Consider the following 15877-nt stretch of genomic DNA (forward strand, 5'->3'; position numbering starts at 1 on the left):
CAGCAAGTGGCCCAGAAGTGCAGCAACAATTCCTGAACCTTCTGACCCATGTTGTAAAGCCCCCTCCCCAGAGGGTCAGGAGTGATGAACTGGATCAGATGCCAGGGAGCAGCAAGCTGCAGTTCTTCGAAGTTTTCATAAATTCACCTTGTTATAGCAGCTGAGGTGGCCACAACTTGGCATTTGAAGGCATTGGCAGTCTCCAAAGATAGCTCAAGGGGAAATGCCCTTTGTGACCCTGGGAGTCATAGCTGTCACTCTGGTCTTGGCAAATCACAAGGGTGGAACTCACACTGGATTATGCCTACTTCTCTTTTTTGAGGGTAAAGTGTGTATTTTATTTATTTGTACTTAAACCTATAAACCAATCAGCCAAACTGGTACTATTATCATGACACATTAAAATACAAAACATCTTTCTACAAATACTAGAATAATGAACAAATTAACAGTTCTAGTAAAACATCACAAGGGACAGAGGAAATCAATGAAGCACATTATAGCTTAACCCTTCACCGTTAGAGGTTATTAACAAGAAAAGCCTCATAATCTCAGAAAATACAAATTATCCTTCATCACACGTCTTTGTATCTTCACTTCCTATTCTTGAGGTTAGATTCTAGAGCCTAAAGATATCCACATTAGTATTGTATCTAGTTATCTATAGCGAGAAACACCTTTTATCATGTTGTCCGTAGAGCCAACGCTACTGAAACCTCTTTGACTCCCATCGTACCCCCTCAATGGACACAGTAAGAATAATGGAAAACAGAATATCGAGGCAGAGATATATAGGACCTAAAAGACAAAGCCTAGGAGATAACAGCCACCACCCAAACTGAGATCGAATAATATACTCATCGTCACACATCTTCAGGCTGTATGTTCACAGAGTAATTTGGGAACAAATCCATTATTTGCTGGGTACTAAAATACTTAGCAGATTGTTGTATTACACTATGGCTTTCCCCAGAAGTTTCTAAGATGGACTCCAAATCACTGATGGAATTTTGCTGGAACTGGATCTGGGGCTGCAGAGATTCCTCTCCACAGTTTTGGAGCTGATTGTTCCAGGCTTGGGGGCACCAGGTCTGACTGGCCCAGGAATGGTTGCTCCAAGACTGGCTGTTCCAGGTCTGGTTGCTCCAATTCGGGTTATTCCAGGTCTGGTTGCTCCATATTGGAAGGTTTCCGGAAGTGTTCCTCAGGTATCCCTGGTGGTAGGACTAGAAGCCTGGGTATTCTGCGGTTGGTGTGCTGTTACTCTTGCTCTCCTTTGGCCAGTGGTTTTTCTGCCACCTCTTACATTTCATTCTCTGATTCTGGAACCAGGTCTTCACCTGCTTATAGCTAAGGTTCAGAATGTTGGAAAGTTCTTGCATCTGCTGGAGACTGAGGTATTTCTGTCTCTGAAATCGATCATTGAGGACACAGAGTTGGGTCTGAGAGAACACGGTCCTGATCTTCTGTTTCTTGCCCTGGGCTGTATCTTCCTTCCTCACTGTTCTCTCCTCTCCAGAAGTGGGTGGTGGTTTTACCCTGGGACTGGTGGAGGAATCGGGGCTGTCCTGAACAAGCAGATCCATGGACGAAGGAAGAGGAGAGACGGTCTCCGCGTGGGGTGTCTCAGCAGATGACATTTGCAGGGATGCATAATTTTCTTCAGGCCTGTAAATCTCAGGCATTGGAGAAGAGTCCCTAGAACTGGGTGCTTCGGGGCCAGGCGGGCATAGGGGCAGAGCTGGATCTGCACTCATGTTGGTGAGTTAAGGGTAGACGGAAAAAAAAAAAAGAGCGAGATTGTAAGAAAGGCCCAGGCTTATGGATCTAGGTGGAAGAGCTAAGAAGAGCAGAAAGACCTCCAGATGTTAAGAGTCTGAGAAAGACAGGATGAAGTGCATCACCACTGCAACAGTAAGAGCCAACCAGCCCAATGGAGCCGGATTATGCCTACTTCTTTTTCTGCATCTCCCTTATACATAATAACCTCTCACAACCCCTTGCAAACAGTCAGGCCTCTTATATGGCCAGCTGGCTGTCCAAGAAAGCCAAGGGAAATGCTTCATTATTTCAACACCAGTTTGTCTTTCTTAAAGTACCCCTATGCTCCAAAATAACTTCTCAAATCTGTAACCATTTAAAATTCCCATTCCTGGGCGCCTGGGTGGCTCAGTTGGTTAAGCGACTGCCTTCGGCTCAGGTCATGATCCTGGAGTCCCGGGATCGAGTCCAGCATCGGGCTCCCTGCTCGGCAGGGAGTCTGCTTCTCCCTCTGACCCTCCTCCCTCTCATGCTCTCTGTCTCTCATTCTCTCTGTCTCAAATAAATAAATAAAATCTTTAAAAAAAATAATAAAATTCCCATTCCTGCACTAGTGTAAGCAGAAGTGTTACAAATAAAACAATCTGATGCAAAAGCTTCATGCTAAGTTGGAAATTAAGGGAACTGTCTCAGTTTTAAAATGGGAGGGATAACCCAATTATCCCAAATGAATATGTACTCAACAGAATGTGTAGAAGAAAATAATTGTGTAAGGGGGAGACATGCAGTGGAAGACAGAGGTATCATTGTGAATGTAAGAAAACCAGGATAAACACCATGGCCCATCACTTTGTGGAGACAGCTACACATGACCTTGACATTCTAGAATACAACATGAAGGAGAAAGAAATCCTAATACCTGGGGGAGCAAAACTCATCATGTCATTGTTTTGGGGTTTTTTCTCATCTACTCAGTTCCTTCTGTCTTAATTAATTGAGCATGTAATGTCCAGTGGTTAAGGGAAAATATTCTGGAACCCAATGGAAGGATCTCAAATTCCCATTCTACCACTTCCTAAATGCAAGGTCTTTTAACCATAAAATGGGGATAACATGAAACTCATAAGACCATTGTGAGATGGGGCGCCTGGGTGGCTCAGTCGTTAAGCGTCTGCCTTCGGCTCAGGTCATGATCCCAGGGTCCTGGGATCGAGCCCCGCATCGGGCTCCCTGCTCGGCGGGAAGCCTGCTTCTCCCTCTCCCACTCCCCCTGCCTGTGTTCCCTCTCTCGCTGTGTCTCTCTCTGTCAAATAAATAAAATCTTTAAAAAAAAAAAAAGACCATTGTGAGAATTAAATCTAATTATGTGAAGTGTGCCTGACACATGAATGTTCCTAATATGTGGTAGATGATGATGATGATGATGATGATTAACAGTTATAGGGCACCAGCTATGTGTAGCCCCAGGTGCTGGAAATGGCATATATTTCTCATCACAGGTAGCATACAATTAAACAGAAAAGACAGACATGCGCTGCTTATTTATACTATGTGATGACGCCATACATTTGTTTTTTGGGTTTTTTTCTTCTTTTTAATTTAAATTCAATTAGTCAACATATAGTACATCATTAGTTTCAGATGTAGAGTTCAATAATTCATCAGTTGCATATAACACCCAGTGCTCACCACATCACATGCCCTCTTTAATGCCTATTGCCCAGTTATCCCATCCCTCCATCCACCTTCCCTCCAGCAACCCTGTTTGTTTCCTATAATTAAGACTCTCTCATGGTTTGTCTCCCTCTCTGATTACTCCTGATTCAGTTTTCCCTCCCTTCCCCTATGATCTTCTGTGCTGTTTCTCATATTCCACATATGAGTGAAACCATATAACTGTCCTTCTCTGACTGACTTACTTCACTCAGCATAATACCGTCCAGTTCCATCCACATCGATGTAAATGGTAAATATCCATCCTTTCTGATGGCTAAATAATATTCCATTGTATATATATACCACATCTTCTTTATCCATTCATCTGTCGATGGACATCTCGGCTCTTTCCATAGTTTGGCTATTGTGGACATTGCTGCTATAAACATTGGGTGCATATGCCCCTTCAGATCATTTGTATCTTTGGGGTAAATAACCGAAAAGACTCCACCCCAAAATTACTAGAACTCATACAGGAATTCAGCAACATGGCAGGATATAAAATTAATGCACAGAAATCACTTGCGAGGGGCGGAGCAAGATGGCGGAGGAGTAGGAGACCTGGATTTCGTCTCCTCTCAGGAATTCAGCTGGATAGGGATCAAACCATTCTGAACACCTACAAACCCAACAGGAGATCGAAGAAAGGAATAGCAAAAACTCTCTGAACAGAAAAGCGACCACTTTCTGGAAGGTAGGACGTGCGGAGAAGTGAATCCGAGGCGATATTCGGGAGGAGAGACGGCGGGGGAGGGGCCTCTGTCGGCCGCTTCTGGCAAGTGATAGAGCCGTGGAGCACAAAATCGGAACTTTTAAAAGTCTGCTCCACTGAGGGACGTCGCTCCAGTGGCTAAGTGGGGGGTGGAACCCTCGTGGGACAGTGTGGTCTCAGGACCCTCGGGGTCACAGAAAGATCAGGGGTGCCTGAGTGCGGCAGAGCTCCCAGGTATCGGAGTGGGGAAGCCGGCTGCAGAGACGGAGCCGAGGCGCGGACTCTCAGCTTGGGGTTACCATAAACCGTGATCCACGGCACAGTCAGGCCACTGCTCCTCCAGCAGGGACCCAACAAGCGGCAGATCCGGGAGACTCACCTTCTTCCCCGGGAGGAGTGGTGCAGGAGCGCACCGTGGGGATCTGCTGGGTTTGGAGACTCCACCTGGGGTCGGGTGCCAGAGATAGAAACGCACAGTCACAGGCCGGGTGAGCACGGAGTGCGGCCGGAGACCGGGGAGACGGGAGTGACTGACGGCTTTTCTCTGGGGGCTCACTGAGGACCGAGGCCCCAAGTTCTCGGCTCCGCCCGGGCGGAGATTGGGAGGCCGCCATTTTCACTCTCGGCCTCCAAAGCTGTACGGAAAGCTCGCAGGGAACAAAAGCTCTGGAGAGCAACCCGAGCAGATTACTTAGCCCGCACGGGGCAAGGGCGGGGCAATTCCGCCTCCGGCAAAGACATTTGGAAACCACAGCAACAGGCCCCTCCCCCAGAAGATCAGTGAGAACAGCCAGCCAAGACCAAGTTTACTGATCAATGAGAACAGCAGAACTCCAGCACTAGGGGAATACTGCACATAGAATTCATGGCTTTTTACCATGATTCTTTTGTCGTTCAAAGTTAATTTTTTTTTAACTGTCTTTTTTCTTTTTTTTTTTTTTGAATTTTTCTTTTTCCCTTTTTCAACCAACATCTTATCAATCCCTTTTTTAAAAAACATTTTTATTTTTCATTTTTAGAGTCATATTCTATTCCTTCATAGTAGTTACCTGTATTTTTGGCATATAAGTTGTTCTCTCTTTAAAATTTTGAGATAGTTTCTTCTAACAGATCAAAATATACTCTAAATCTCTAGTGTATGGTTTTTTTCTACTCCCCTGCCTGATCACATTCTCTCCCTTTTTTTTTTCTTTTCTTTTTTTTTAAATCCTCTTCTTTCTTTTTTTAAACAACTTATCAATTCCTTTTATAAAATTTTTTATAATTTCCATCTTTACAGTCATATTCCATCCCTTCATCATATCAAACCTTATTTTTGTACATATATAAGTTTTTCTTTCTTTAAAATTTGGGAGGCACTTTCTTTTAACAGACCAAAATACACCCCAAACCTAGTGTGTGGCACTGATTTATATACCAGCCTGATCATATTTGATCACATTCTGTTTTTGTTGTTTTGTTTTGTTCTGTTTTTGTTTGTTTTTATCTTTTTCTTTTTTCTCTCTTTCCCTTTCTTTTCCCACTGCTTCAGGTCTTTTCTGATTTGTTTAGAGTATATTTTCTGGGGACGTTGTTACCCTGCTAGCATTTTGTTCTCTCATTAATCTATTCTCCTCTGCACAAAATGACAAGACAGAAAAAAATCACCTCAACAAAAAGAACAAGAGGTAGTACCGACTGCCAGGGATGTCAGATCTAGAGTTCAGAATCATCACTTTAAAGATACTAGCTGGGCTTGAAAAAAGCATAGAAGTTATTAGAGAAACCCTTTCTGGAGAAGTAAAAGAACTAAAATCTAACCAAGTAGAAATCAAAAAGGCTATTAATGGGTGCAATCAAATATGGGGGCGCTAACTGCTAGGATAAATGAGGCAGAAGAGGGAATCAGTGATATAGAAGACCAAATGATGGAAAATAAAGAAGCTGAGAAAAAGAGAGATAAACAACTACTGGATCATGAGGGCAGAATTCGAGAGATAAGCGATACCATAAGACGAAACAACATTAGAATAATTGGGATCCCAGAAGAAGAAGAAAGAGAGAGAAGGGCAGAAGATATAATGGAGCAAATTATAGCAGAGAACTTCCCTAATTTGGGGAAGGAAACAGGCATCAAAATCCAGGAGGCACAGAGAACCCCTCTCAAAATCAATAAAAATAGGTCAACACCCCGACATCTAATAGTAAAACTTACAAGTCTCAGAGACAAAGAGAAAATCCTGAAGGCAGCTCAGGAGAAGAGATCTGTAACCTACAATGGTAGAAACATTAGATTGGCAACAGGCCTATCCACTGAGACCTGGCAGGCCAGAAAGGACTGGCAGGATATATTCAGAGCACTAAATGAGAAAAATATGCAGCCAAGAATACTATATCCAGCTAGGCTGTCATTGAAAATTGAAGGAGAGATAAAAAGCTTCCAGGACAAACAAAAACTAAAGGAATTTGCAAACACGAAACCAGCCCTACAAGAAATCTTGAAAGGGGTCCTCTAAGCAAAGAGAGAACCTAAAAGCAACATAGACCAGAAAGGAACACAGACAATATACAGTAACAGTCACCTTACAGGCAATACAATCGCACTAAATTCTTATCTTTCAATAGTTACCCTGAATGTAAATGGGCTAAATGCCCCAATCAAAAGACACAGGCTATCAGATTGGATTAAAAAACAAGACCCATCGATATGCTGTCTGCAAGAGACTCATTTTAGAACCAAAGACACCCCAGATTTAAAGTGAGGGGTTAGAAAACCATTTACCATGCTAATGGACACCAAAAGAAAGCTGGGGTGGCAATCCTTATATCAGACAAATTAGATTTTAAACCAAAGACTGTAATAAGAGATGAGGAAGGACACTATATCCTACTTAAAGGGTCTATCCAACAAGAAGATCTAACAATTGTAAATATCTATGCCCCTAACATGGGAGCAGCCAATTATATAAGGCAATTAATAACAAAAGCAAAGAAACACATCGACAACAATACAATAATAGTGGGGAACTTTAACACCCCCCTCACGGAAATGGACAGATCATCTAAGCAAAAGATCAACAAGGAAATAAAGACTTTAAATGACACACTGGACCAAATGGACTTCACAGACATATTCAGAACATTCCATCCCAAAGCAACGGAATACACATTCTTCTCTAGTCCCCATGGAACATTCTCCAGAATCGATCACATCCTAGGTCATAAATCAGGTCTCAACCAGTACCAAAAGATTGGGATCATTCCCTGCCTATTTTCAGACCACAATGCTTTGAAACTAGAATTCAATCACAAGAGGAAAGTCAGAAAGAACTCAAATACATGGAGGCTAAAGAGCATCCTACTGAAGAATGAATGGGTCAACCAGGAAATTAAAGAAGAATTTTAAAAATTCATGGAAACCAATGAAAATGAAAACACAACTATTCAAAATCTTTGGGATGCAGCAAAGACAGTCCTAAGAGGAAAGTATATAGCAATACAAGCCTTTCTCAAGAAACAAGAAAGGTCTCAAGTACACAACCTAACCCTACACCTAAAGGAGCTGGAGAAGGAACAGCAAATAAAGCCTAAACCCAGCAGGAGAAGAGAAATAATAAAGATCAGAGCAGAAATCAATGAAATAGAAACCAAAAGAACAGTAGAACAGATCAATGAAACAAGGAGCTGGTTCTTTGAAAGAATTAACAAGATTGATAAACCCCTGGCCAGACTTATCAAAAAGAAAAGAGAAATGACCCAAATCAACAAAATTATGAATGAAAGAGGAGAGATCACAACCAACACCAAAGAAATACAAACAATTATAAGAACATATTATGAGCAACTCTATGCCAGCAAATTAGATAACCTGGAAGAAGTGGATGCATTCCTAGAGATGTATCAACTACCAAAACTGAACCAGAAAGATATAGAAAACCTGAACAGACCTATAACCACTAAGGAAATTGAAGCAGTCATCAAAAATCTCCCAAAACACAAAAGCCCAGGGCCAGATGGCTTCCCAGGGGAATTCTACCAAACATTTCAAGAAGAATTAATACCTATTCTTCTGAAACTGTTCCAAAACATACAAATGGAAGGAAAACTTCCAAACTCGTTTTATGAGGCCAGCATTACCTTGATCCCAAAACCAGACAAAGACCCCATCAAAAAGGAGAATTACAGACCAATATCCCTGATGAACATGGATGCAAAAATTCTCACCAAAATACTAGCCAATAGGATCCAACAGTACATTAAAAGGATTATTTACCATGACCAAGTGGGATTTATCCCTGGGCTGCAAGGTTGGTTCAACATCCACAAATCAATCAATGTGATACAATACATCAATAAAAGAAAGAACAAGAACCATATGATCCTCTCAATAGATGCAGAAAAAGCATTTGACAAAGTACAGCATCCTTTCTTGATCAAAACTCTTCAGACTATAGGCATAGAGGGTAGATACCTCAATATCATAAAAGCCATCTATGAAAAAACTACAGCGAATATCATTTTCAATTTGGAAAAACTGAGAGCTTTCCCCCTAAGGTCAGGAATGCGGCAGGGATGTCCACTATCACCACTGCTATTCAACATAGTATTGGAAGTCTTAGCCACAGCAATCAGACAACAAAAAGAAATGAAAGGCATCCAAATCGGCAAAGAAGAAGTCAAACTCTCACTCTTTGCAGATGATATGATACTTTATGTGGAAAACCCCAAAGACTCCACCCCAAAACTGCTAGAACTCATACAGGAATTCAGTCAAGTGGCAGGATATAAAATCAATGCACAGAAGTCAGTGGCATTCCTATACACCAACAACAAGACAGAACAAAGAGAAATTAAGGAATCGATCCCATTTACAATTGCACCCAAAACCATAAGATACCTAGGAATAAATCTAACCAAAGAGGCAAAGGATCTGTACTCAGAAAACTATAAAATACTCATGAAAGAAATTGAGGAAGACACAAAGAAATGGAAAAACGTCCCATGCTCATGGATTGGAAGAACAAATATTGTGAAGATGTCAATGCTACCTAGAGCAATCTACACATTCAATGCAATCCCCATCAAAATACCATCCCCTTTTTTCAAAGAAATGGAACAAATAATCCTAAAATTTGTATGGAACCAGAAAAGACCCCGCATAGCCAGAGGAATGTTGAAAAAGAAAAGCAAAGCTGGCGGCATCACAATTCCGGACTTCCAGCTCTATTACAAAGCTGTCATCATCAAGACAGTATGGTACTGTCACAAAAACAGACACATAGATCAATGGAACAGAATAGAGCGCCCAGAAATGGACCCTTAACTCTGTGGTCAACTAATCTTCAACAAAGCAGGAAAGAATGTCAAATGGAAAAAAGACAGCCTCTTCAACAAATGGTGTTGGGAAAATTGGATAGCCACATGCAGAAGAATGAAACTGGACCATTTCCTTACACCACACACAAAAATAGACTCCAAATGGTTGAAAGACCTCAATGTGAGACAGGAGTCCATCAAAATCCTAAAGGAGAACACAGGCAGCAACCTCTTCGACCTCAGCCGCAGCAACTTCTTCCTAGAAACATTGCCAAAGGCAAGGGAAGCAAGGGCAAAAATGAACTATTGGGACTTCAAGATAAAAAGCTTTTGCAAAGCAAAGGAAACAGTCAACAAAACCAAAAAACAACCGACAGAATGGGAGAAGATATTTGCAAATGACATATCAGATAAAGGGCTAGTATCCAAAATCTATAAAGAACTCATCAAACTCAACACCCAAAGAACAAAGAATCCAATCAAGAAATGGACAGAAGACATGAACAGACATTTTTCCAAAGAAGACATCCAAATGGCCAACAGACACATGAAAAAGTGCTCAATATCGCTCGGCATCAGGGAAATCCAAATCAAAACCTCAATGAGATACCACTTCACACCAGTCAGAATGGCTAAAATTAACAAGTCAGGAAACGACAGATGTTGGTGGGGATGCAGAGAAAGGGGAACCCTCCTACACTGTTGGTGGGAATGCAAGCTGGTGCAGCCACTCTGGAAAACAGTATGGAGGTTCCTCAAAAAGTTGAAAGTAGAGCTACCATATGATCCAGCAATTGCACTACTGGGTATTTACCCCAAAGATACAAAAGTAGGGATCCGAAAGGGTACGTGCACCCCGATGTTTATAGCAGCAATGTCCAAAATACCCAAACTGTGGAAAGAGCCAAGATGTCCATCAACAGATGAATGGATAAAGAAGAGGTGGTATATATATACAATGGAATATTATGCAGCCATCAAAAGGAATGAGATCTTGCCATTTGCAACGACGTGGATGGAAATGGAGGGTATTATGCTGAGCAAAATAAGTCAAACAGAGAAAGACATGTATCATATGACCTCACTGATATGAGGAATTCTTGATCTCAGGAAACAAACTGAGGGTTGCTGGAGTGGGGGGTGGGGGGGGAGGGATGGGGTGACTGGGTGATAGACACTGGGGAGGGTATGTGCTCTGGTAAGCGCTGTGAATTGTGCAAGACTGTTGAATCTCAGATCTGTACCTCTGAAACAAATAATGCAATATATATTAAGAAAGAAAAAAGAAGAAGAAGAAGAAGAAGGTAGCAGGAGGGGAAGAATGAAGGGGGGGAAATCGGAGGGGTAGACGAACCATGAGAGACGATGGACTCTGAAAAACAAACTGAGGGTTCTAGAGGGGACAGGGGTGGGAGGATGGGTTAGTCTGGTGATGGGTATTGAGGAGGGCACGTTCTGCATGGAGCACTGGGTGTTATGCACAAACAATGAATCATGGAACACTACATCTAAAGCTAATGATGTAATGTATGGGGATTAACATAACAATAAAAAAAAAGAAATCAGTTGCATTTCTATACACTAACAATGACACAGAAGAAAGAGAAATTAAGGAATCGATCCCATTTACAATTGCACCAAAAACCGTGAGATACCTAGGAATAAACTTAACCAAAGAGGTAAAGGATCCATACCCAAAAAACTACAGAACACTTATAAAAGAAATTTAGGAAGACACAAAGAGATGGAAAAACATCCATACTCATGGATTGGAAGAACAAATATTGTTAAAATGTCTATGCTACCCAGAGCAATCTACAGATTCAGTGCAATCCCTATCAAAATACCATCGACATTTTTCACAGAGCTGGAACAAATAATCCTAAAACTTGTATGGACCCAGAAAAGACCCCGCATAGCCAAAAGATGTTGAAAAAACAAACAAACCAAAAAAACTAAAGCTGGTGTCATCACAATTCTGGACTTTAAGCTCTATTACAAAGCTGTGATCATCAAGACAGTATGGTACTGTCACAAAAACAGACACATAGATCAATGGAACAGAATAGAGAGCCCAGAAATGGACCCTCAACTCTATGGTCAACTAAACTTCAACAAAGCAGGAAAGAATATCCAGTGGAAAAAGGACAGTCTCTTCAACAAATGGTGTTGGGAAAACTGGACAGCCACATGCAGAAGAATGAAACTGGACCATTTTCTTACACCATACACAAAGATAAACTCAAAATGTATGAAAGACTTAAATTGAGACAGGAATCCATTAAAATCCTAGAGGAGAACACAAGCAGCAACCTCTTCGACCTCAGCCAATGCCATATATTTGATTTGGGTTCAAGGTGCAGGATAGTGTGATGGCCAGTAACATGGGTTCTAGAATTGGACTGCCTGGATCCAAATCTTGGCTCCACTACTTGCTAACCCTGTGGCTTGGGGCAAGTTTAGCCCCATAATGCCTCAGTTTCATTCCTCAGTAAAATGAGGGTATGAATAGAACCTATCTCATTGGGTTGTTGTGAAGATTGAAAGAATCAGTATGTGTAAAGTACCTAGAACAATACATGATATGTGGCAAGTGCCCCACAAATGAATGTTATTTGTTATTGTTGCTGGTCTTTTTACAGGTCTAGAAGGAGCTGAGAACTCCAGAGGAAGGAACAAGAGAAACAAAGGCTGGTGGTCGTGGAAGGAGAGAGACTGGAGCACAGGGTGTGTGGCCAGGCAGCCCTGGGAGATGTGGCCAAGGAGGTTAGACTCAAAAGGTCAAAAACTTTTAGCTCCTCTCTTGTCCAAAAGGCAACCATCCCTTAAATATCAATATAATGGTTTGTACATCCATCATAGGTCATGGTTAGATTAGCCACAGTCTGCAAAATTGGATCTTATGGCTGGTAAAAAGAACTTCTGCCCCAAAATATATCCCTTGTTAACCTCTATGAGAACAGTCTTTAGCATAACTGGAGTTAATTTTCTGGATTAAGGCACTATATCCAAAGAGTTCTCTTAAAATGCAGTAGGTCAACCGGAAAGATAAGTAAATTGAATTAATACCTACTAGCATAGAAGCATGAGTTATATGCACCCCATATAATCACATACACCACACAAAATCAAGGAAACCCTATTTACCTATATGAAAATCCTGAAAGTGAAAAGTCTTTTTATTTTTTATTTTATTTATTTATTTTCTTCAGTAGGCTCCATGCCCAGCATGAAGCCCAATGTGGGGGTTGAACTCACAACCTTGAGATCAAGACCTGAACTGAAATCAAGAGTCAGATGCTTAACTGACTGAGCCACTCAGGGGCCCAAAATCTTCTTTATTTTTATCAGAGAAATAACCATGATTTCTTGCTCATAACCAGAATAACTTCAATTAACAAATACAAGTAAATTCTTAGTGCTTTGAAATTATACTGGCAAGATTATGAAATCACTTTTTACATTTCTGACAAAAAGGACCATGTACAATATGCGACAATAAGATATCAGTTACTTTTTTATGTTAGTTTAATGACTCATACTTTTTTTTTTACAATGTAAATTAACTGCCTGATAAGACTAATACCCTTTGAACTTGAGCTGGCTATTTATAGCGGCAATTTTATAATTGAAATAAAAATGTTATCCTGGAAGAAAAGAAACATAGCTTTCTAAAATCTTATTATAAAAAGTTACTGATTATAACTTGAGGACACTTGCATTTTCAGATTTATCTTTCTTAAAATAGGAAAACTGAATGGACTTTCAGAGTAAACAGCAGCCCATGAATAACAGGGATCTAATGTATAAGGTGGAGACAGCAATGCTCATAATTCCACATACGCAGTCTGTTTCTTGCCTTCCATTTCACAGTGGGCCCATTTCTTTATGACTAGCAATTTTTTTTTTCTGATTAGTGGGAAAATAGCATTTCCTACTAATGTACGCACCTGCTGCAGTCTATCTAGACATAGCCATAGTTTAACCTCTATCTGGTTCTTGCAAGTGCATAATGAAAGTGGCAATGTAGACACCTTATTCTGTCTTCCTGATGAGGGAAGAAGGGAGATTATGAAGGTTAGCAGAACCCAAAGGCCCTGCAACTTCATTTCGCTGTGATCCTCTGGCTATTATTCCACGAGGCCAGGATGAAATTTAATCAGTATTCCATCACAGGCAAGCCACGGTTGAGGCACTGGATTGGTGTAAACTCTCTAAGAGTTTATAGAAGTCTTAAGCACTGACAAGAAGCATCAGAGACCCGCGACATCTCAAATCGTTTCCCGTGTGACTCTGCTAGGCCTCCACATGGACCGCACAAGCAGCTGTTCCATGTTCACATGAATCTAGGTGCCTGGCCAGCCAAGCCCAATCCTTCCCAGGATTTAAATTGTAAAAACTTTTTTTTTCAAAAACCACATCTGCATCCACGTTTCTGTCTGCTAATCTATTTCTCAGGAGCAGAGGAAGAATGTACAAAGAACGAGTGTGTCCCTTACCCTTGGGAGACTCAACAGGTGAATTTCTAAAGAAAAGAGGCAAGTAAAATGCCTTTTTATGATTAGTTTTATACAAAGATCCTTCTAACTGCAGTTTGGGTAGACAGAAAATTGAATCTATTTAATTTAATGACCTATTAAAAATTGTGTGAACATGGTGTCAGAGATAAAAGGAAAACTTAGGATGAACATTTCACCAGGGAAGACTAGTAGGAATGCCTACAGTGCTACACTTTGTTTGTGACGTTCATATCATCACATGTCCTTGAAACACACGCAGCCTAGTTCCTCTCAGTGATGCCAAGTCATTCAATGAGATATTTCATCCTCGAACCTACTAGGCCTGAATGAACTCCAAACTGGAAGCCATCAATTGTGAAGAAGACACATATTTGTTAATGATTCATGCAGCAAGGCCAAAGCTAGATCAAAAAAAGGAAAGAACTTCCAAAAAAGGAGGTAGCGACAAAGTCAAATGAGACAGGTAAGACCGGTATCTGTTGGCCATGAGACCTGAACAAAAGGAACCTGACCCCTTCTGAGAAGGAACAGACCTTGAGGACAGATCAGTTGTGGAAAATGGAAGGCTGGCCCAGACCAAAAGAAGAAGGTCAGAGAGAGCACAACCCAGGAATGGGCCAGACTCAGCCAAACAAGGTGCAGTAGGGAGTTCCCATCAAGAATGATGGACACACCATTTGAGATGAGGAAGAGGGAAGCAGGCAGGATGCAAGATAGAGCCCGCAGATGGTCACCGCAGGGGCAAGACAAGAGCCCAATGCCTAGGGTGTGCAGAAATTCACAGACTGGTGTGCATAAAAACTGGACCTGGGGGAGAGGCAGAGGCTTATAGCAGACACCAAGAAGGAATTAGTTCCCAGGCCTAGGGTACAATTCAGAGCAGGGTTAGCATCACCTTCTGTGATACTGAGTCACAGAAGGAATGACCCCAAACTCTATTAATTCTACTTTTACCACTTTCAACCTTGACACTGATAACTCTGGAGCCTTGGACAAGTTACTTAACCTCTCTGATCCTCAGTTTCCCCATCTGTAAATAGGTAATAGGACCTATCTCATAGGCCCGGGGAGAGATTTAAATAAGACAATGTGTGCAGGGCGCCTGGGTGGCTCAGTTGGTTAAGCGACTGCCTTCGGCTCAGGTCATGATCCTGGAGTCCCGGGATCGAGTCCCGCATCGGGCTCCCTGCTCGGCGGGGAGTCTGTTTCTCCCTCTCCCACTCCCCGTTTGTGTTCCCTCTCTCGCTGTGTCTTTCTCTGTCAAATAAATAAATAAAATCTTTAAAAAATAAATAAATAAATAAATAAATAAATAAATAAATAAGACAATGTGTGCAAACCCTATTAGCATGGTGTCAACCACGTGGCAGGGCTCAACAAACATCACTTATTTTCCGTGACACTAGTAGCCTTTTCACTTTATTCTTACTAAATTCTAAGTTTCTTAAAGACTGGCCCAAGCCTTATTAATTCCCCTGTGTATCTTGCCTGGTTCTGCCCCAAAGTCAGGGACACATAAGGCCCCATATGCTCTGTGGTGAATTGACTGGCAGTGAATGGACAATGAAAGGGTGATGCAGTGGTTGTGGAATATAAAAGTATTTGTCTGTCATGGCAGACCTAGTCTCACCTTAGTCACTGGAAATCAAACAAATAAATGCTTTCATCTACATGCATTTTTAGCACCACCTTTCTGGACCAAATCCTGTATTTCAGTACTTTGTGTATGTGGCTCAAACTACATCTATGTTCATTAAAAGCCAGTAGAACTCCAGAGTGGGGAAACACTTCAGCTACCTTTCTCTATGGGGTTTTTGTGGCAGGTTCACACTGCTCCAGAGTACCAGCAGCCACTTCTTGATGGTCAGCGGGG

The 15877-nt window shown here is 41.5% G+C and overlaps 1 protein-coding gene across 1 annotated transcript; it reads right to left on the reverse strand.

Annotated features, from left to right (window-relative positions):
• Positions 1–863: 863 nt before the first annotated feature.
• LOC110583604 (homeobox protein NANOG-like) lies at positions 864–1757 on the reverse strand. The gene is given in 1 exon segment (XM_021693610.2): positions 864–1757. A coding segment is annotated over 1 exon segment (894 nt).
• Positions 1758–15877: the final 14120 nt, after the last annotated feature.

This window comes from Neomonachus schauinslandi, chromosome 8, assembly GCF_002201575.2.
Source record: "Neomonachus schauinslandi chromosome 8, ASM220157v2, whole genome shotgun sequence".
Taxonomy (NCBI): domain Eukaryota; kingdom Metazoa; phylum Chordata; class Mammalia; order Carnivora; family Phocidae; genus Neomonachus; species Neomonachus schauinslandi.